This window comes from Styela clava, chromosome 5 (assembly GCF_964204865.1).
Source record: "Styela clava chromosome 5, kaStyClav1.hap1.2, whole genome shotgun sequence".
Classification (NCBI taxonomy): Eukaryota; Metazoa; Chordata; class Ascidiacea; order Stolidobranchia; family Styelidae; genus Styela; species Styela clava.
Genome location: NC_135254.1, coordinates 21,008,612 through 21,031,162, shown reverse-complemented (window position 1 = coordinate 21,031,162; position 22,551 = coordinate 21,008,612). Strand labels below are relative to the sequence as shown.

The window sequence follows — 22,551 nt, the reverse complement described above, 5'->3', positions numbered from 1 at the left end:
AAGACATTTGAGTGTAAGGAATCGCATATCCTAACATTCTTCCTCTATAAGAATATGTGTTTTACATGACAATCTGCTCAAATCAGGACCATGAAAACTTACTTAAACGTATAGATAAATCATCCGTAATGAAAATCGCAAGGTTCACTGGAATACCAGGAGTTACTAAACTCATATATATCAATGTTTGGATTATACAAACCCACAAATGGCGGTTGCTGCATAACTTGGGCTAGCTGCAGTCAATTTGAACATCAGGGAAGCAGTTAGAAAATTTGATAAAAAGATATAATGTACTTCTTTACCCATAAATTACACTGACAATAAACATGTGACAGCCCGCATTGTACCCAAACTAATGAAACCATTTCGATGTGATAAGATCAATAGGTGTTTAAAAGAATTATAATATAAAAAAGAGCGCCCATTTTCTAGCAAAAAAGTTCTTTTTGCACATTTGAAGATAGTCTGTTAGTCCCGGTCATGATTTAAGTTCTGTTTGAGCTTAACCTGAGATTAAATATATTAAGACACAATTAATTGATTAACTAATAAATCTTCATATATCTTTTACTCGTCCGTGATATACTCATTCATAGACTAATCGTTTATTTATTCATTTTATTAGCCGTTGTATTATTTAAACATAAGGCATTAGTGATTTATTATAAATCAATTGCCTAAATTATGAATAGAGTTGCGGGATGATTGCTCTAAGTTACACAGATCTTCCTGCTAGCTTTAAAAATCGTCTTTGCTGAAATCAAATTTGTGCTGGGAGATTTTTCCAAATTTTTAGGGGCTTATTTAAGTAGTTTTACATTGAATGAGTTTTACCATTCTTGAGTTCTGAGATTTTTGCTTTATATTGAGTAGACTCTCCTAAAATATATTTTGCAAAAATGATCGTTTTGAAGAAATACTCAATTTCTTTTTAAATTTAGAATATCATAGTCAATTAAAGTTCTCAGTGATGATTTCCTGTTATATTTCAAACGTAGAATAATTGTTTTACATTCGTGAAAGTATTTTTTATTGTAGTGACTAGTGAGAATAAACTAGAAATCTAATTCTCAAAGAACCTTGTTTGCAAATGTGATCTGTATTCTTTTGGAAGCAAACCTGTTCGTTAACATTCTCTTTATTTATTTAATTTTTATTTTATTAAATATTATCATTCAAAAAGAATCAAATTACCATTCAAGAATTGAACTGTGGATTGATCAGAACAAGACTTTTTCCCAGTATTGTTGCATTGTTATGACAACTGAGAAAGCTGAACTATTTCCAATTGTTTATGTATAAATTGAATTATCAATAGGTCTATAATAAATATATATTGACCTAAAAGTCAAAAATGAATTGTAAAATCTACGACAATATGAATTGCGATGTATATGAAAAGCTATGTGTTTTGAAACAGACACAATTAGCATTATGGTCATTGATTTAAAGTCGATTTCAGACGTGAACATCTTCTTACATTTAATTATTGTATGATAAAATACATCAAGCTATGAGCAAAATAAAAATGATTTCAATTGATGATAGTTCATAACAATATATGAGATTGGATTTCGTTCGCAACAAAATCTGTTTAATTGACCACATGAAAGATGTGACTGAATAAATTTGTCGTAACATATGAAGTTTATTTTTGAGGGTAACTATGAGATTGAGAACAAATGAATATTTAAGGATGAATATTTCTTGACAGAAATTTTCTAAATCGTTCCTATTATTTTAATAAGGGCTTTTTTCATATATGCTTTAAATAAATCGTGAAATCCGGTAAAAACCTTTGATGTTAGTGACTGTACTTTTGCAAAAAGATCGTCTATGCACAAGATATGGTATAACGTCACACTTTATAGAGATATTCAAATGTTAGCCAGTTATTAATAAGAACGTTTCAAGCTTGGCAAAGTATTGATTACTCTTCGACTACAATAAATTCGCCGCCATTATTTCCGACGGCAATAACGACACTACGACTTCAACAAGGTTCAATTGAACAATTATAAGAATGAATGCGGTGAACCAATTTATTTTCAAATGTTGGTAAGTACATTGGTATACAAAAGATGTTGTCTGTCTTAAACAGGACTTGGTGTGGTCTTTTTCTGAATAAAAAAGATGTCGACCTTTCGCTAAAGAAATTCAAAAATGCTTTACCGGTTTTTGTCATAAAATTCCGATAAAACAAACAACATTCTATTCAATATAACTAAAGCTATTTGTGGATCACTTCAGGAAACCAGTAAATTAGCAAGGAATTTATTATGCGAAACTACTATAATAATGTCACCGGAGATAATGAGCCTAAATAGCTGCAAGCTGCCGGATAAATTCCAAAATTTCAAAATATTTAAACACCCACAAAATCCGTAACATCTACCCCATAAACTTAGTGAAATTATCCCTGAGCGCAGAAAATCATTATCTACAATAATCCACCCTCGAGATGGCGACCGAGCGCGTGAGACGTCTTTGGGTAGAGCTCAAACTCAACGTGATTTTGTAAAATAAAAAGTTACGTTTTCGCGGCTTCAAAAAGTGTCGCTCTTACAAAATTACTTGTGCAATATTGGATGGGCGCATACGGTTAATATTTGGTTAGTTTGTAGTTCATGATTGATTCTGCAGAGGCAAACTCGCAGAAACAAATTATTTTGAACCGTATTGGAGAAATTACTGCTTGAACAGGGGCAGAAAACGATTTTTTGGCTTTGAGAAGCAAAAACCGCAGTATTTATCTGAAATTCTCAAGACGCCAATATTCAACTTACAGCTGTGAAAATCCGTCCAATTGAAGATATAAACTAATACTTTTCATAGAAAGTTTCATAAAAATTCTAGTTTCGACCATTCATGAGATATTGATTGTTCAACATGGGGGTGTCGATGCTTTTTGCCGCCAGTGAGAGGCTATGTTATTTCAGTATTTATGATACTGTTGCGGCCGATAAACAACAATGTTGACCCCTGAAGATGTAATAAACAACAATGTTGACCCCTGAAGATGTAGAGTAGGGGTCGGCAAACTTTTGTCGGTCGCGGGCCAAAATTAAGGGTTGCAAGTCATTGGCGGGCCGCATATATTTTTAGTACAAAGTTGAAAACTGAACGGATGGATGTTACTTTTTATAATAAAAACCAAGCAGTGATACAGCTCTCAAATAAATATAGATTTATTTCCTCATTACATTGCATCTCAAAAAGTTCCATTAGAGTATTTTCGGTGCCATTGAACCCTTATCATCAACTTTTCTGCGTTTTGTTGCCATTTTTCTAATTATAATTAAATTATAGGCCCATTAATTTTATGCTTGTTAGATTATAAGATAATTTAGTCTACCCAGATGTAGAGCCTAAGAACCAATCGTGTTGTGCTGCCTACTCCAGGTTTGAAAAAAAATTCAAGATTTCTTCGACGAACCCAGCTCAGAATTATCCCCTCCCCCCTTCTGAATTATCAAAGACAATTGTGTTTCAAGCAAATTTTTTAATATGAACATATAAAGTGACACAGCTTTGGAATACTAACAGTGTAGTGGATGTTTTGAATATGAAGAAACATGGAATGAAAAATTTTTTGAATATGAAAAACATAGAATGAAAAATTATATAAACTTGTATGAAACAAAAACATAATGCAGAAAACGTACACCGGAAATAAACTAACAGCTTTCAAATATGAGCAGTGTAATGATGTATTGAACAGTGTTTTGAATAAGAGGAATTAAAAAAAGGGGGCATACAAAAAACAACACTGCTAAAATATGAGAAATCCAATATATACAAACAGATAATATATGAAAAAACGTAAAATGAAGAAATCTATATGCAAACGCTTTCCTATTTGTCGTATTCCACCATTGTGTGGTACAATTCGAAGCACGGATCGACATGTAAGAACACGATGCAGATGGGGCGATGATAGTGAGTCCAATTCCTGTTTTTAGTGCTGGGACCAGCTCCCTCTTCTTTTCTCTTCGATCTATCTTTCTTACTACAAACATGGCAACTTCTTTGAACATGATGTCTTCCAGCACTAGCAGCATTCAATTTTGGAAAGTGGCGCCCGGATAGCCTGATGTGTGACGCAACTTGATGGCTTTGGCTTGTTGTTACAGAATGAGCTTCACAAGTGAGCTTATTGACTATTTCCTCAACATATTCTAGAAGATTCAGTCTCTTCAAATCGTCGTTTGTTTGAGCCGCCATAGTATAAAGTTTGTGAGAGTTCACAACAGTGAGATTAAAAAGATGGAAAAAAAGTTTCTTCCACCATTTTTTGGTTTTTCTCTCAAAACTGTAGTAAGACAACATCTGGTCAGACTTATCAACACCAGCCATGTTGTCATTATAATCCTGAACAACGACAGGCTTCACTTTATCTTTGTATCCCCCAGGCCCACGAACTTGAACTGTTTTAGTGTCGCTTATATGTTTTGTGGAAAGCATAAGTACATCACGCTTGTCTTTCCACTTCAAAACAAGCAGTGAGCCTTTTCTGGAAGAAACTATCCCCCCTTTTTCGAGTTTTTTTTGAATCGTACTTCTTGGTAGGCCACGCCTATCAATTCGGCATGTACCGACCGCGACAGTTTTTTGTCTGTACAACTCAGCAAACAGTTGGGGTGATGTATAGTATCTATCAGTATACACTTCATGTCCGACACCTAGATAATTCCTCATGAGATGCATCACAACCGCATATGTGGTGTTGGACTCATCACTAACTTTTCCTGTTGCGATCTTGATATGATGCCAAGGAAGACTTTTATTTCAGCCACTGTTACTGGTTTCCATTCACTGACATAACTTCGTGGGGTCGCACTATCTCCAATTCTTTGCTTCTCTTGTTCCGCATACAAGTTGGTTTGGGATGTGATGTTATCCCAAAAATCATTATCCAAAAATTGAAATAGAACCGATAATGGAGAGATTGGTCACCTTTCAGGTGATGCCGAGACTGACCTGTGAATGGAATAGGTTGTGGAGGATGTTCGGATTCATTTTCATCCCAAACTGAAGATCTTGGGGTAGATGGCAATGGACTTGAAACTGGATGGGTTGGCGTTGTGGCTGGTGATATTTGGATCGGTGAGGTTTGTTGATATTGAGGACTTCTAGACATCCTAGGACGACCACGGCCTATTTGGATCAGTGAGGTTTGTTGATATTGAGGACTTCTAGACATCCTAGGACGACCACGGCGCCATCTTCTCGAAGGGGGCCTTCCTACACGTGGTGTAGTCGTGGATGTTGAAGGAATGTCTGAAGAAGTCTGGATTGTGGGATAATTGAATTGCAGCTGTGGGCTCTGTTGCTGTTCCACATATGCATAGGATGCAGGCCGAATGGGTTGGAGTGTTGTAAACTGACTCAACTCTTCATCTGAGTCCGATGAAAATGGCTGAGCAAATAAATCCAATCCCAAATTTATTGCTGGTCCCATCGAGATTGGGGTGGTGTATACAGATGAAAAAGACGGCTGAACTGAAGGTGAACCTCTTGGCCCTAGAATATAAGTATAAGTTTATTTCAACTACGTAATCAGCAATAGATGATGAAATGATTGATAAAAAGAAAATAAATAAAACTTATTATAGAATTGAGGGAGCGAGCAAAACCTCAAGTAAGTTTTAAAGCAGAGGTGGGCACAGTTTTTAAACAAAGAGCCAAAAATTTCGTCTACTTAGGGCAGGGGTTCTCAACCTGGGGTTCGCGAACCCCCAGGGGTTCATGAGACGATTTCCAGGGGTACTTGGATGGCAGTCGAGTTTTTGCGTGTTTTTTTTCTTTTAACTAACAAAGGAAAACTAGGTAACCACAAGATGAAAATGCATGCCAATTGAAACTCAGCGTATTTTTTCCTTGATGTAGCGTTGTTGTGATTGTGACGCCACAATGTGAAATGCGCGGCTTTATTAGAATTGATTAGTTGGGTGGAGGATAAGGGGTTCGCTTTGATTGTTTTGTGATTTTGGGGGTTCGCATTGAATGTTTTGTGACTCAGGGGGTACTTAACAGAAAAATGGGTTGAGAACCCCTGACTTAGGGCCATAAAAATGTGACGTAAAAAGTTACATTTTATGAACGATATTTATAGTATTACAAAGCAAAGGTGGAAAGCAATAAGTTCTGGCCAAACTCGAATTAGTGGCAATCGTCAGCAAATTCCTTGAGTTATATTAGCTAAAACATCAAAATTTGATTTCAGATTGGTTGAGGCAGCAGCATTAGGCGGCAAGATTGAATTACCCAACGGGCCGAATTTGGCCCGCGGGCCGTACTTTGCCCGTGTCTGGTTTAAACATCAAGTTCTAACTCTTATTATAGTCTCAATTTTGAAAAATAGATAAAATTACTATATATATGCCATCCGGCTTTTAGGTTGGAATTGATTGATAAAAGAAGTATTATGTTTTCACTCACCCAGAAGGTCATCATAAATATAATGAGATTCCTCGTCTTCACTTGAAGTATCTTCCACGCTCTCACTCCCACTGTTAATTTCTGCTTCATATTTCTGAAACTCTTCCTCCATTTTAATACAACAGATTTGGTACAACAGATATATTTTTATGCGACTAACCTTGCTCAAAGCAGAAAGAAGTAAAAAGTATTGATTAGAGAAAATGCCCTCATCAGCAGGTCGTAAAGCGCTTGATGCCCGCAGTGTTCCCAATAAAACCCTGTCTAAAGAATTCGCAAAATAAATGAATCGAACTTGCGTGAATCAGATACACCAATCGTTAACTATATTATATTGACCAAAATTGAAGATTATAAAATTATTTTGTCCTCGAGATATGCGTTATTTCAATTTTTGTGATAACAATGGGAACACTAGTTTTTATAAGCCGATTCTACGTTCTTCTTTCTTTCCTGATTTTTTTTCTATTTCTTTATTATCACAAAGAGAGCAGCGTTTATCTACCGCATTGCACAACACGTCGTAAGCGTATTTCTTCAACATTGCACAACACGAAGTAAACTACACCCAGCTGTGCGTTTTTCAAGATAATCAAAAAGTGTTCTATTTCTTTATTATCACAGAGAGAGCAGCGTTTATCTACCGCATTGCACAACACGTCGTAAACATATTTCTTCAACATTGCACAACACGAAGTAAACTACACTCAGCTGTGCGTTTTTCAAGATAATCACAAAGTGTTCCCCAATGGTATAATTTTGACGTAATCATTACGTCATACTCTCAAAATTAAATATGGTATTTTCTACAATATGCCACCATAACTAAAATGTAATAGTATCAGTCATTCACATCTAAATTATAATCACAATTGCCTTTAATCTGATAGTCATAGGTCGAGGGGAACACAAAAATCCGACATCGCATGTTCACCCATGCCTGGGCCAAGTGTAACTGGAGGAATTGTCGGCAATTTCGTGTCGGTCAACTAAGCATACCACATTTATTCATATATCACCCCGTAGATAAATCACACATTCCGTAGATCTACAACTCGTAGATAAATCACACATTCCGCGAATGAAATAGGAATAATACAATCTTGGTATTCATATGAATACATTCCCGGCCGACGCGACAGACTTAAAATATATTCTTATGAATCCCGTCGGTCTGAAAGATAATATATCCTAACCAAGTTTGCTGTTTTTTATTCAGTAATTGTTCAAGTATTTTTACTTCACTCATTACATATGTAAGGGTCAAAACAATATATGTTACAGACAAATATCTTTTGCAATTTCAAAATTTTTTAAGACTTTATGGATATTGATTTTTTTATATCCACAAATTCAAGATGACGCAAGACGATATGGAGATTATAAAAATATATTGCCTTTGTTAGGGTCAACCACACTGTTTAACAAGCATGAATATAAACAGTAGCGACAAGAGTAGTACAAGGTTGTAGTACAGTTGACTTCACAATAAGTTCAACACTGTTTCTGGTAAAATTTTAGATTAGAAATAGGTGCTGTTTTATAGTAATTGTAATCATTACAACTTACTGCCATTAAAATTTTTAAAATGGCGGAGGAATACATGTATGGGATGATGATGGCTACGAAACACGCGTGTCAACGTTGTTTGCTAGGCGATATATGAATCGTTTTTCTGTTGGTATTTCCAACTTTTTATATAGTTTTATTGAAGATGAACAATTTATATCAGGTCATGTCTAGCATGTTCCTTCCTTTAATTAGCCAAAATCATTGATATAAAATTTTACGTCTACAGCCATTCATCTTATAATGTACAGTTTACGTGACTGATACTTTTAAAAAACACATCTTACAACTTATTGTGCGGGTGTATATGAATCATCAAGACGAATGTATCATGCCGTCGACTTTCATGAGAAGGAAATCAATTAATTCAATTTAAGATTTCGTTCATTATCTGTTTTAAAGTATTCTAAAGTATAAAATGTTCATAATATAAAATAATCTGGTTAATATGATAGAATATAAGTTGATATATACTTCTTATATTTTATATTATGGTGCTCATACTAAAATTTTTACGCATTGCTATTTATTGGTTTAAATGGCAATTACATAACAAATACTCGTAATAAATGTCAATCTTATCTTTACAAAATATCATGTCCTTGGTTTGCCTAAGGGAAGTTCGCTTTGAGTACCCGCAACTGAGTGAGGTATATGCTTCTGTTTGTAGCCTATAGGCATACAGCAAAATGAAGGAAAACTTTGCGCAATGCCAAAGCGTTTTTGCATATTTGGCAGCTGAAAATATAAAATTATTTTTCGAAATTTGCAAACTAAATACTCAAAATAGGCCGTAATTTTATTCCGATATTCAATATTTCAGGGTACTGTCTGTGTTAGCCAAGTGAATGTATGTATACTGCCATGACCATGTATGCCCATAGGTTTCAGTTCCTCCACACAACTTGATGTAAAGTAGGCGAACAAAGTTAGTTACCTCCATATTGGTATACACAATTCTGGAGAGCCATATTTTGAATTTGAGCAATGTGCAGTTTAGATTTGAAATATGTTGTTATCAATGTCTGTACCATCGACGAGTTCGCTGTGACATTAATCTAGAAATTAGGTAGAGGTAGATGGTTAGGAAGTTATGTGGCATTTTAAACTCTACATACTTTAACAATATTTCATTCGTGAAGATGGCGGTAGAGTAAATGTTGGTATTTATTTGCATCTTGAAGTAAGAAAAATATATTTATACAGTTGGAAGCAATGCGAGTTGTTGCGTGCGATCTCAATTTTGTTTGCCAAATGTCCATAAAATTGGCGTTATATGTTTATTTTCTCCTTCGAGTGACTAAATTATGAATTTTTTCCCTAATTGAATTTTTCAATTATTTATATTATTTAGATTTTAAACTATGGTGAATTTTTGATGATTGATTGGTTTTCTTTAGATACTATCAAAATTAATCCCAAATTATTCTTATGAGTTCGGAGGCATACCTGCCTTTTTCACCCTAGCTAAGATTATCCCCGTGATAAAGGACATGTGATCTGGTCATAAGAGGCCAGAATAAGTGTTTATCGTGAAAAACTAGCAGTTTGCACTTATGAGAATAAAATGTATGTGTGCCTGAAATGTGATCAATGCGTAAAACCTGTTAAATAAATTATCATTCACTTTTCAATTACGAGATATAAGTATGTAGCAGTTGTCATAGGGATGCAAGATAAAGTGTTTTAACAAAATATAATGTTTTGTTATTTTCCCATTAAAATAAATCTTTATTATTTTCGTCATAACAATTATATCCTGATTCGTGAATAAGCTATAGATTGTGATCAAGGGAAAGCTCACACATGTACTTACTACCCGGTCGTGATATAATGTGTTATTCTTATCAATGACTGTACTTTCCCATGAACATGAACTCTTTTAGCAATTCACGAACGAGACTAATGGAGTTACAATAAACTGACATTTGATAAGTAAAATCAGCATTAAGAAATTCTTTGGTAATATTCTATATTCAAAATAGTCAATGGAAATAGTCAGTTTTTATCTAAAAAAAGTTTGAAGGTATTTAGCAGTTTCTTGAAAATGTTAATTAAATCTGCTTATAGATTCGATGTATATGTTAACTTAAATCCTGTTGATAATTATCAAATAAGTTCGTTTGTTGCTATAAAACCTGAGTTAACCTGACTGTTAATAACAATATGCGATGGAAGGGCGTTAAAAGGGCGGAGGCCATCAAAGGGTATAGGTATACTGTCATAACAAGAACCTGTACATAATGATAGAAAGCGAGTGTATTCGAGTATATATATTTAGCAGTATGAAACGAGTGTATTGGAGGTCTTTTTTTATTTCAATTTCATATTTTTGTTCAGAAAAGTAGATAATCTGTGAAGTACGCATGTCATACATTAGTGTAACATATATATTTTATACGTATAGAATAAGTTAGAATTTCTGTTGTGATGGTATTTTCTTTAGTCAACACTGTAAGCAATGAGAGAGCCGTTGTATGATGATTTCAGAAATTATCAGCCAGAAAGACTGTTAAGACCTTTTGACGATTGTAATCCGGACCCTCCGTGATTATTCAGAACCACGTTCCCAACGAATCTGAAATTATAATATCAAACTTTGTACTACTTCGATTTTGTTGGCATTTTAGTATTATCTTAGTAATTATATTATATATTGTCAAAATAAATTAATTAACTGATATATTGGTCCGCATTGATAAGCTTTTCAGCTGGGCCGCTTCACGCATTAAATCAATTATATATTTGAACCCGGAAGTATAGGCTACGCGAAAACAATCCGTTAAGGTATATAGTTCATCATCATTGACAGCGTATGAGATATATTTTGTAAAATTGATTAGTTAAAATCATACCTGTCTGCCAATTTTAAAATCGTGAGTCAACGAAGAAATTATTTTATTCAAAAACTGTCAATCACCGCCTTATTAAACGAATTTAAATGTCTGTATTTATTTAGATACCGTAAAATAGGATGAAAATCAGTCAAGTAACCAATTCGTTCATTTATTTTATTAAAACATAGCATTGTCTGAAATCTGTTTTATTAAGCTGTAAAACAGTTTTTCTAATCACAATTAGTCTTGTTTGTGCATGCTTAAATTCTTCACTCCTGTGCTTTAGAGCTGGCATGGGCAAACTACGTCCCGTGGGCCAAATCCAGCCCGTTGTGTAATTCAATCCGCTTTTCCACTTTTGCTCTTGTAGCACTGTAAATATTGTTCATAAAATGTAACTTTTTACGTCACACTTACATGGCCCACAAGTCTAGTCGGGCAAGGTTTTCGGACCACCCCCGCTTTAGAGATTAGATCGCCGTGAAGTCATCAAGTGGATATGGATATATCGTCGATCTTTCCCCTGACTTTGGCGGAATATTTTCTTCACGCCGTGGGCGCGTAATTTTTTTCTCTGTGTTAATTTGAAATTGTAGTTAATTGCTAAAGCCCCGAAGTTTGCGTGGGAAACGTTGTGACTTTTACAACGTTAGTATGCATGAGTGCAGGGGTGGGCAATTACTTTCCTAGGCGGGCAGTTACAGATAATAGACTTGGTTACTAGGCCGAAGGCTCAATATGAAACTAACGGTTTATTCATAAATAACTAGCGTAACAGCCAATGTACAAACAGTCAGTGTGCCAAGTTGCACAATGATTAACAGGACTGACGTAACCTACAGCAGCCTTCCAAATGCTTGTTTAAGTCAGGCTCAAAGCTGCTTGTGTTAATTCCCTAGCCTAGACCGCTAGTATGTTTGATTCTGCTTTTGCTTCTGTTAATCTTCATTCCTCGGAATACTAATTCGGTTGGGTGAGTATGAAGTATATGTGTCGTCGGGAATTACGGTATTTATTTTAGCCGACGATTCACTATTTTTCTCGATTATTTTTCAACCTAAATTTAATATCCATAAAACTATAATTTCAAAGGCAGGTAGGTAGATCGGATGAAACACTTTGATGCTCACCCTTGCATTAGTACAATATCTGTTGTAAAACCCAAAGCGTGTATAAATTGAAACTTTCGTATTGGGTCAATAACTAGTGAAACTTGGTCATTTTTAGCAGTTCTATTTCTTCATCGCAATTCCTTGATTTGGATCTTGTTTGTAATATTTAAGAAATCTTATTATTATTTAAAATATGTTTTGATTCTTTATGTTCCTCATAATAGATGTTCCGAATGTCAAATTTTGATAACTTTAAAACTAAATTCCTTAAATTACTCTATAGTACAGCGTTAGAAAGAATCAAATAATATCAGAAAATAATGTCACAAATAACTTTTTCGTCACCCCGCGCCCCGCGTGAAAAACTGGCAGTTACAACACGACGTATCGCAAGTATATGTTGAGTTCACAACGATAGTATTGAACTTATCCTTCAGAATGCCATCTTTCGGATAAACGCCAGAGCCCTTTGTTCGAAAAATTAAGACATCATAAATTTTGCAGGTAATGGAACAATTCCATATATTTACATATTTTTATCTTTTGATGGGAGGAAATCTTTGTTTTTGCATATCAATATTTTATGCGGAACGTTTTTTGACGGAATTGAAAATTGTATGAGGAAATTGCATCCCCAACTGTATTGGTTTTTAATTATTGAGCTTATTATTTAGAGGAAATGCGGTTTATTCAATGAATTTTTATTTTGTAAAATATCATATTTGCAAAATCGCTCTTTCTGATATGATATACCATGAATTTCTATGACGAAATAACTTTAGCAGTTCAATGACTTTGAATCGTAATTCTAATACACACCAGTCTACAGAAAATCTGCATTAAGTGTGAAATCTTTTTAGTCTATCTAGTTACTAGATACTAGATTCTAGTATATATCAAAACGGTTCGTTGTATTTTGCATTATTTAACATTAGATAGTCATTTTGAACTGAATTATTGATGCCTTAAAATACAAACTATGTAAAAATGTGACAACTAGGCGATTAAAAGATTCCATGGATCAAATACTCAATAGGCGTGGTTTTTGTGGGCAAAATAAAATGTAAAATAATTTTCTGATCTTTACATATGAATACAACAATAGTTTCCCATGTATGAGATTCTCCATGTGCGGGATGGCATTGGAACATGTTGTTTACGTAGTTTGTTTGAAGGTGCTGTAAAATTACTAAATTTACCAAAAGGAAGAAAAGTAGCAAAATATGCTTTGACAGTGTATAAGACATTTAAGCTGATCCTGGACTCATTTTTGGAATTAAAACAGGAAAAGGAATATCGATTCGTGGTATTTTCATTCCTCCACAAAACTGTACCGAAATTAGAATAAGTTCGACAAATAAGATATTAGAATGGTCAGCTTCTTTTTTGTCAGCAGCATAATTTAAAATTTACCCAAAGAACTGAACGCTATCAAACTTCTAGTGGAGTTGACAATTTTTATTCAAAATGTTGTGTTTACCGACAGACAAGATAGGAAAACATAAGCCAGATAACTCGTGTTTAAAAATTGAAACACCAGTTATCTGGCGTATGTTTTCCTATCTTGTCTGTCGGTAAACACAACATTTTAAGCAAAAAAAGCTTATATATATATAGGCGATAGTACATGAATATTCTAGAGCAGGGGTTCCCAAACCAGGGGTCGGAGTGATAAGTAGGTAGGATCGCAAGCAGGTCATGGGGTCGCTGAGGTATGGTAGAGGATGGATGTACAAATCATCTGAGATTTGACAAATCATGTTAAATTTAGCAGTTTGTACCATGGCTTACTGTAAAACGTGCCCATAAGCATCGCTTTATGATTATGCTATAGAAAATGTAGGTGCTTATTATGACATCACTGTTTGGCTTTAGCTTATTTTACCCAACACCACCACATGACCAAACTCAAAAGTCCCGTGAAAGAAGCTCTAAAGTTTCATGAAATATATATATATTGATCTGAGGTCGCACTGGACACTTGAAAGTTGTCTTTGGGGTCGTCCTGAAAAAAGCTTGAGAACCCCTGTTCTAGAGGTCAGAAGCAAAGAAAATAGCTATAGACTCGATTGAATTAGTTTTATTTGCTTGCCAAGAAATTTGAAAATTCTTTGAATATTTGGAAAATCATTTTATTCTATTTTATCTGAAAATATGGTACCTCCGTAGTGTGTGTACCAGGTTGGGCCCTAATTTCATTCCGATTTTTCTTATTTTAGATCTATTATGAGTTCGGGGACTGTCTGTGTTAGCCAAATGCAAATACCCTCTGCCAATAGTAATCCTTTCCTTTACACAACTTGATGGAGAGTAGGCAAACTAAATTAGTTACCTCCATGTTGGTACACACACTTCTGGAGCGCCGAAAATATCATGAATTAGAATTGCAGTGCAAACTATATAAATGACCGAAGAACAGTCAAAAATTTGATTATTTTATCTTGTATTCCATATAAAATTAATCGATATATTGGTTGGAACGTCGAAACAAAATGCCTTGTCATTATTGATGTATGACAAAGAAGTAGAAAAAAGTTATTTATGCCATATTGCCGTTTCGAAATAAATCGCGTAGTAGAAAATAATTACTGAAAAGCGCATTATAGTCTTTGTATCTAGTAATCGCGTAATTTTCATTAAAACAATGAATATTAATACTGTTATTCTCTGAAATTCGCGGGATTGATCTCAAGTAGGCATACGTGTTTTATCAACGAAAAAGATCTGAAGAGACCGCATGAATAAAATTATTTCGTTTTCATGACAATGAAATACGTGTAAACGCGATGCCTTTTTTGCACATTTTTTTTGGTCTTCTGTTACTATAAATACAAAAAGTAATATTATTCCGCTGTGAATGAAAAAGTTAAGTTCGTCTGTGAAGCATTTAGGTTCGCGGATTTTTTTTTTGCGTAGGTATTTTCCACTTTTGACGAAGTCCCATCTTTGACAAAGTAATGTATGCCAAGGTTAGCGAGTGATAAGAAACAGATAAGATAGTAATATTGGAGCCATTGCGTTAGGTCCGGCTGTCGATATTCTCTGTAATTTCACCAAAAGACACCACTCGCAAAAGTTTAATAATCGAAAATCTCTGTATAGACATAACTTTGTGATTGCCATACAACTTGAATAGCGAGTCATATAGTTCTTATTAGTGGAAGCATACAGTGTAGGAAGGGTTACCAAACTGCCAACTAAATTTCTATTCCATAATAGTTTGTTCCGATAGAGCCGCTTTTGGATATCCCTGTAATTTGGGTGTTTCTAATACAGTTGTGTCTGTAAAAATTTAATTTTGTTCTAATACTTGTATCAATTGATATATTTATCAGTTTAAAGTGTCAACTTCTTACGGGTCCTAGTTTCCTTATAGTTGAGACCCTACTGGGACAAATTTATTAAGAATATAAGTAGCCATCAATTTAACCTATGAAATAGTGTCAAAATAAAAATGGTAATAATTCTCTATAACTGCAATTAAATCTTTATTTTTTGAAAACATTTGCTTTAATAGTGGAAAGTAAATATTAAAAAGGGACCCTAAAATAACTTGGGAGTAAGCAATTATTACAATGGAATCAACGCTTATATTGAACACTACATCGATAACAAATGTTATTCAAAATGAGACTGCGAAGTGAGTATTTAGATATTTATCGCCCTAAAAGTAAAATTTATTACTGAATTTTTCATCAGCAGATAAATGAAAAACATTCATATTTGGTTGGACACTCCGTTCAGTTCTGTCTCCGAAACCTATTCTCAAACTAAAAATAGAACATGGCAAAATTCCTGAAGTTCATGTAATCATGTGATGCTGCTTAATCTCTACATTTCTGAACCGTCGCGGAAACTATAGATCACTTCAGACTGTGTACTAGTTTCCTGAACTATTAAACTAAATGACGTCACCGGACGCGTTTTCAGTCAAGTGTGTCGAATATTTAATTAAAGGAGAAATTTATTTTTAATCTATTCCCAGTAATAAAAAATATTACTGGTCTTCGTTGATAAAATGACTATATAAGGCATTAGTTTGAATGCCAATTATCTCTTCTGAAACTACGTGTTACACTTGAAGAATTATTGTTAACAATTAATAAAAAAATACGCTGGAAATTCATATCAAATGATTGTAATCATTTTTTTGCCACACGTTAGATATTGGAAAAAAAAATCCAAAATGCTGCTTATATTAGATGTTGTGGCGTCAGTGTATATCCTGTTTCTAACACACGTAAATTTCTGTCGGTAACTGTATTTATAATCGCGACGAAAAAACTTATAGTTTGCAAAATGATTGCAGCTCTTCAGTGCAGAACACTGTACATGTTTATAAAAAATGTTTTGCACATATTAATAGCGATACATTTTTGTAAATCTGCAATGGTAAGATTGTTTAACAATTTTTGCAATTAACCTTAGAAAATTATCTTGATACTTGATATGAACTTTTTCAGAGTATACACAAAACCATTCAACGAAGCTGCTGTGATTGTAAGCGCCAGTATACTTCTACCACTTATGGTCATCGGTGTAATTGGAAATCTTTTAACAATAATCGTGATTTCAACTTCCCGATGTCTCTCGTGAGTGAAATCTAAAAATACAATTCTGATTCCAAATCAAGATCAATATTACAATTCGTGTGCAATTCTGTTGCATTATCGTTTGTGTTATTAATAGTTAAGTTATTTATTGCGAATCACTGTACGTGAAAAACATAACAATCTCTTCAATTTTCGATGTTTCTTATGAAAATAAAATAAAAATTTGTAAAAAATAACTGGTTAATTATAGTGGGTTATTATCTACAAAAATCAGAGATAATGAGGTTTCGATCTCGTCAAAAAAACATTCTTTTTGCGATAGAAAATCGTAATTTTATTCTCGATAGAATTTGATTTAATTATACTAAATATACGTCGAATATTGCCGGCTCAGCAGTATAATATTATGACGGCATGAGCGATGTCACCACATACATTACAACACAAATTACAAAGTGGACTAAAGACATAAGTTTTATCTTCTTGATTTCTAGGTCGGTTTTCAACCAATTCATTCTGAGTTTGTGCGTCTCGGATTTACTATCAGCATTGATTAGCCCGTTATTTTTATATCGAAGAACGTGGGGATATGATGACTGGCAAATTCCATCATTCTTTTGCAAGGTATATTGACTACGGTTTTACAATATATATTATATAGATTGCATTACACCACTCCAACAGAGGATTCTCTGCGGCCTTTCTGTAATAGAAAAGGTAACAGGCCAATTTTGCGGTCAACATTGAGTTCTGGTAATTTTTCAGTTGTACTGGGCGACGGATATGTGGACATCATACGTTACAGCGCTACATATTCTTCTGTTTGCGATTATTCGTCTTATTTCTATACGATGGCCACATATTTATACCAAGATAAAAATACAGCACGCAAGGGTAAGCGGAAAATTCTATTTCGTATTTTCTTCCTTCAATAATGAATGCAATAAATTAAACCCTTTATTCATGTGATACAACGTATTTATTTGAGTGAAGCTATTTGTAAATGCGTGTCTTTGTGCATATATATATATATAGTTTATTTCATAGGTAGGTAATTTAATAATCCTCTGTAATATGATTACGTTTCGTGCTCCTCTAAGTCTAGTCAGTGCTTAGAGCTCTTTGACTGACCTTGTCCCAATTTGTCAAAATTGTAATAAAAGAATAAAAATCGTGTGTTATTGTGTTGTAGTTTTTTTTAATCATTGCATATCTTTTTTTTCAGATGCTAATACCATGCTTATGGTTACTGGCGTTCCTGACTGGTTTTATACCATTTGCATGGTGGTATAATTCAGGGAAGAGGAGAAGAAACACCGACGACATGGATGCCAGATGGCCAGCTTGTACATTGGAACCAGAATGGTGAGCGGTTTTTTTTTGGTGCTAATATCACGAATCCCCATACCAATACATGTATATGGTGGGATACTTTGTAGTACGATATTCACGCAGCGGATCTTATTAGAGTCCAGGCTTGTCCAACCTTTTAGGCCGAAGGGCCACATGTAGTTTACTAATAAGTGCGCGGGCCACTTAACATGGTAGTTATGTTTTACTTTTGCTACACTGACTACAGGTTAATGAAGAAACAAACATTATTCTCAGGCCAAACTTTCACAATTATATATTAGAACAATAAAACTGTTGTTTCCCAACCATTCATAGGGCGTCACCAGTGATTATTCCCGAAAGTTCCGCCAAAGACAAGCCAAGACGCTTGATCACTTTCATCACAGCTACCAACAAATCAATGCCCATAGTCGTGCCCTTAATTGGGACAATGGCTGCGAGCTCCTCGGTAACTTCACAATCATCATTAACTCCCCGCATGATGAGAAGTAGACTTGATGTTAGTGCTTTCGTCAAGCGCCAAGAAATACGATGAAAAATTTCCCGCTTTTGCAATTAAATTTTTTGCTATAGAGTTCCCAAGATCTTCAACACGACGAGAATTGTCTGACTTGACAGGTTTATTATTGCAAACGCCTCTTTTATTTCCGGACACTAAACATTGGTAACCCGAATAATACATTGCTTAACGAATTCTCAATGTGAGAATGGCTTCGATTGTTTTGCGATTTTTTCTGCCACGAAGTAGCTCGCTTTTATGTATGTATTATGTATTTATGTATGTACGTAGCGACTATGGCACCTTTATCTCCTCCCAGTTGGGATGGCAGAGCACATTTCAGAAAAATAAACAAATCGTTTGTATCACATCTTTGCATACTACATCACTCCAATATTAGTTTTACTTAATTTTTCCTATTCAAATTCGAAAAATGCAGCGCGGGCCACTTGAACTGCTTCCGCGGGCCACGGGTTGGACTACCCTGGATTAGACTAACAGACAAAAAATTAAATATTCATAACACTGAATTATTCGTGTAAGCAGCCCACGATAGAATACGAAAGGCACTCAAAATACAGTTTATAAAATTGATTATCGTAATCATGTATGCATAAATACTACAAAAAATAATACTTGTGATTGCTCAGGCAAACGTTTTTGTGGTAAATTAAGTATAAATCTTTGCACCTAAGGAAGCTATTAGTTTATATGCAGAACCGATGTGTTGATCTGATACCATTGTTACAAGATAGCTTCCCACACTCTATTTATTATGCATGGGAAGTGCAGTGATCGTCCCTATGAACACGAGAACCTATAAGTAATCATGATATTTTTGACGGTTCCATCACATTTGAACCCACGTACATTTGAACCCATGACAATTGCACCTGCATACTATTGCACATATGAAAATTTTATTTGTTTTACGAGTATTTGAACCCGTACTAACCCTAACCCATGGGCTTTAGCACCCGCATATAGATTGAACCCGCTGATATACACATAGGTTCAAATGTACGAGGGTTGAAATGTACGGTCACCATTTTTGACTGTTTGCTGGTTGTATGCTGTTGAAGAAAGGGGTCCTCTGTCGTTATAATACGAATGCAACTATAGCGCATTAACTGCGCCAATCACATAAGTTTTGTTAAACACATACCGATACAGTTTCTTTATTGGCAGCGTCTAACTGCAACATCGACTTGCGGTCAATAAATAGTGAACAATGAACATTATACTAACTAAATACCCAATGCATAAAATCAGGTGTAAAACTGGAATAAAGTATATATTAAAACTGGATAGTCATGGTGAATTATTTTACGGAATTTTAGTAAAATCTTGCCAAAATTATCCCTAAAAACCGCTATTTACGAGAACTAATTATCTGCCCGCGAATCGAGTGCTGTAACTAATGTATTGATCTTTGTGATAAAATATGCACAGTGTTATAAATATAATCCTCATTTTACAGGGCCGAACAATATTCTTCATATCAAAGTGTGGCCTTTCCTCTGTTTTTCTATGTTCCTACTGTTTCAATCATTTCACTTACCATAGCTATAGGAATTATGTTGACGAGACGGCGAAACGAAAGAAATGAAAAACTCCAAAAACAAATTCGTAAGTTATGCTGTACCGAAAATAACGTTGCTAGGATTCCAGAGAACTAATCTTATAGCTGAAATAAATTCATTGTTTATTTTTAGCATAGTATTTTCATAGTATTTTGAAATAATTAGTCCTCTTCAATCGGATGCGAATTTGTTATAGATGGCCACTCCGTTTCGACTAGCATTGCATTCCCCTGACTAGGTATAGGCAGTTGAGGAACGCATTGGAGTGCGATAAATTCTGATATCTGTGTATTGGTGCCAACGAAATTAAGATCGTAAGCGCAGTATAGTTTTTTGTGATTAAAGTATTCTGCTGTAAATTTTATCTTTCTTTTTGTTCCTATTTAGCTGCTGGGGCCGAGAGCAAAATTAAAAAGAGCGGACGTAAAGAACGACAAGCAATAATTCAACTGTCTATGATAGCAGGGTCGTTCATGCTGGGATATATTCCATTCACGGGTATATTATATATGTGTTTAATGCATTTTAATCATGGTCTCCACGCAATCGTTACGTCAGTTGGCAATACTTTATTAATTGTCTGGATTGATGCTTATTTGAGTCCAAAGTACGTATTACATATATTATCCTAAAAATATTTATTGCATTTCAGCATACGAAATCAGCGGTATGCACATTTCGTCCAAAACAACTGCTGATGAACGATTTTGGTGGAAATTCGGGATGTCAGTATACATATGTTTAAGATTTTCTGAAACTCTGAATCCTGTTTTTTACAATTTGGCAACTCCGTAAGTAAATTATTAGACCATATCAACTATCAGTTTGCATCGAGATGTGTTTCATATGAAAAAAGATGCTAAAATAGTAGTAAAATGACAGCAATTTATAGTTACCGTGCTATTCAATGAAACGTATAGGCGAGAAGGCGAATGAAAAGTCTTATTTATGTTCCTTTCCTTACAGGAAAATTAGAAATGAAACGTGTCGAGTCGTCAAATCAGCTTTGATCGTGTTATGCAAATGTTGTCGTAAAATCAATGTAAGAAAACCATCCATTGGTTCTACAAGTTCTAGTGGAAATGATGATGCATTGCCTCCTCTGAGAGAGCTGGTCTATACAAATGCTTCACATACCAACCATGGAATGATCATAAATGACGAATCTTAAAGAAACTTGATTGTACAAAACCAAGATAAATCTAATATAATTGAGCCTTGAAACAATGTACAATAGTAGAAAATCCATATATGTCATTAAAAACAATTTGTATATCTTTGTTATCCATGGCACATGTCATCTCTTGACAATATGTGTGTGTCAATGGAGAGCTTTCAAACCTAGTGGCGTGCGGCTGTAAAAAAGGTTTGAAACGCACAAACAACAATATAGATATTTAGGTCGACTGGTCTAAATATAATTATACCAATTTATCTTTTTCTTCTCGCTCTTGCCATTTCAAACATTTCTATATCATTCTTCAGAAGTAGCACTTATTTTAATACAATTAGAAGCTGAAGCAGATGCGTGTATTATGCGCTGGTGAACACTGTGCGATTTTTAGAAGAGGCATATTAATTATTTATGTAGATATATAATAGTTTTGAAGTTCATTAGCTAACCTTTATTGGTATATTTTTTTGATTGATTGATACTTCTATATTATTTTGTTGCGTAAATTTTGTTTTCATTACTTGTTTCAATATATAAATTATGTTTTCGAGTACTACGGAATCGACAACTGTTCTAGGTGGTAAACGAACGAGCTCGCAGAAAAAATCTCCAAAAAATGGGATTATTGCACAGAGCCATGGAGTCGGGTGATAAATTTTTATACACCCCGGGCTTGGGAGTCGAAAGTCTAACTTCTCCGGAGTGGGGATTTCATACTTTTGTGCAGGTTGGAATTTTCCAAATAAATAAAGGAATTAAGTTTACTAAGCGGTATCGGTAAGACGAAACGGTACAGAAATATACATTTGTGTTAGTGTGCAGCAAGGCTCTTGAATGGAATAGTAATTTTCACTCTTGCTACAGCATCCTTGTGTTATACGCATACAGATCCACTTGTGCAAAGCATAGAGCAAGGGAAGGTAGTTAGTAACCCCAACTATTAGTTACTATTGAAGAAGGCTTGAATATGCACAAGTTTTTGTTATCAAAATCTGGTATGGGTTAGGTTAAAAGCGAAGTCTCGGGTAACAGAGACCTTCAATAAGATTCAAATGTACTCTTACACCTTTAGTTGATGACACCTTTTTGCATAACAATACTTTGAGCAGTCTTCTTAGAATGGGCAATTCCAATAGTTTCGACCAAAAAATCGCTAACATAAAAGGAATCGCAAACGACAAGAGAATAAGTGAAAATTCAGTAGCTCTCTCGCGAATTCATCGCCACAAGGTTTTTACCTTCACGCCGATGATAAATGACTGATCCCTTGTGACTAATGAATCTGTTACAAAAACTTTGTTACAGTAAACCGGATTTTTGAAACGATAATACTCGCATATTCATTCTCATTGCCAACCAGTGTATATGACCCAAGCATACATTATGGTAATAAACATGAAAACTTGATCATATAAACTTCGAAGTAT

The 22,551-nt window shown here is 34.5% G+C and overlaps 2 protein-coding genes across 3 annotated transcripts; one reads left to right on the top strand and one right to left on the bottom strand.

The window, feature by feature from the left end:
- The first annotated feature begins 306 nt into the window (after positions 1-306).
- On the top strand, positions 307-22,473 carry LOC120345075 (growth hormone secretagogue receptor type 1-like). 2 transcript variants are annotated; one of them, XM_039414464.2, is made up of 9 exons: positions 307-2,061; positions 16,426-16,554; positions 17,010-17,139; positions 17,281-17,409; positions 17,741-17,880; positions 19,848-19,996; positions 20,338-20,448; positions 20,603-20,741; positions 20,917-22,473. In XM_039414464.2, exons 2-9 carry the CDS (start codon positions 16,490-16,492, stop codon positions 21,119-21,121), a joined length of 1,068 nt encoding a protein of 355 aa, XP_039270398.2. In that variant the 5' UTR covers positions 307-2,061; positions 16,426-16,489; the 3' UTR covers positions 21,122-22,473. The 2 variants fall into 2 exon arrangements, with proteins under 2 accessions (XP_039270398.2, XP_039270397.2); XM_039414463.2 differs by lacking the exon at positions 307-2,061 and adding an exon at positions 15,478-15,602.
- On the bottom strand, positions 4,802-6,612 carry LOC120338280 (uncharacterized). The gene is made up of 2 exons (XM_078113174.1): positions 6,445-6,612; positions 4,802-5,526 (listed from the first exon to the last, which is right to left on the bottom strand). Exons 1-2 carry the CDS (start codon positions 6,554-6,556, stop codon positions 4,802-4,804), a joined length of 837 nt encoding a protein of 278 aa, XP_077969300.1. The 5' UTR covers positions 6,557-6,612.
- Positions 22,474-22,551: the final 78 nt, after the last annotated feature.

What these genes read in the sequence shown, in the direction of transcription:
- LOC120338280 (XM_078113174.1), bottom strand. Translation starts at nt 6,556, where the DNA reads ATGGAGGAAGAGTTTCAGAAATATGAAGCAGAAATTAACAGTGGGAGT. An exon ending in TATTTATGATGACCTTCTGG is followed by an intron (nt 5,527 to 6,444) that starts GTGAGTGAAAAC and finishes CTTATATTCTAG; the next exon opens with GGCCAAGAGGTTCACCTTCA.
- LOC120345075 (XM_039414463.2), top strand. Translation starts at nt 15,538, where the DNA reads ATGGAATCAACGCTTATATTGAACACTACATCGATAACAAATGTTATT. An exon ending in ATTCAAAATGAGACTGCGAA is followed by an intron (nt 15,603 to 16,425) that starts GTGAGTATTTAG and finishes GAACTTTTTCAG; the next exon opens with AGTATACACAAAACCATTCA. An exon ending in TTCCATCATTCTTTTGCAAG is followed by an intron (nt 17,140 to 17,280) that starts GTATATTGACTA and finishes GTAATTTTTCAG; the next exon opens with TTGTACTGGGCGACGGATAT.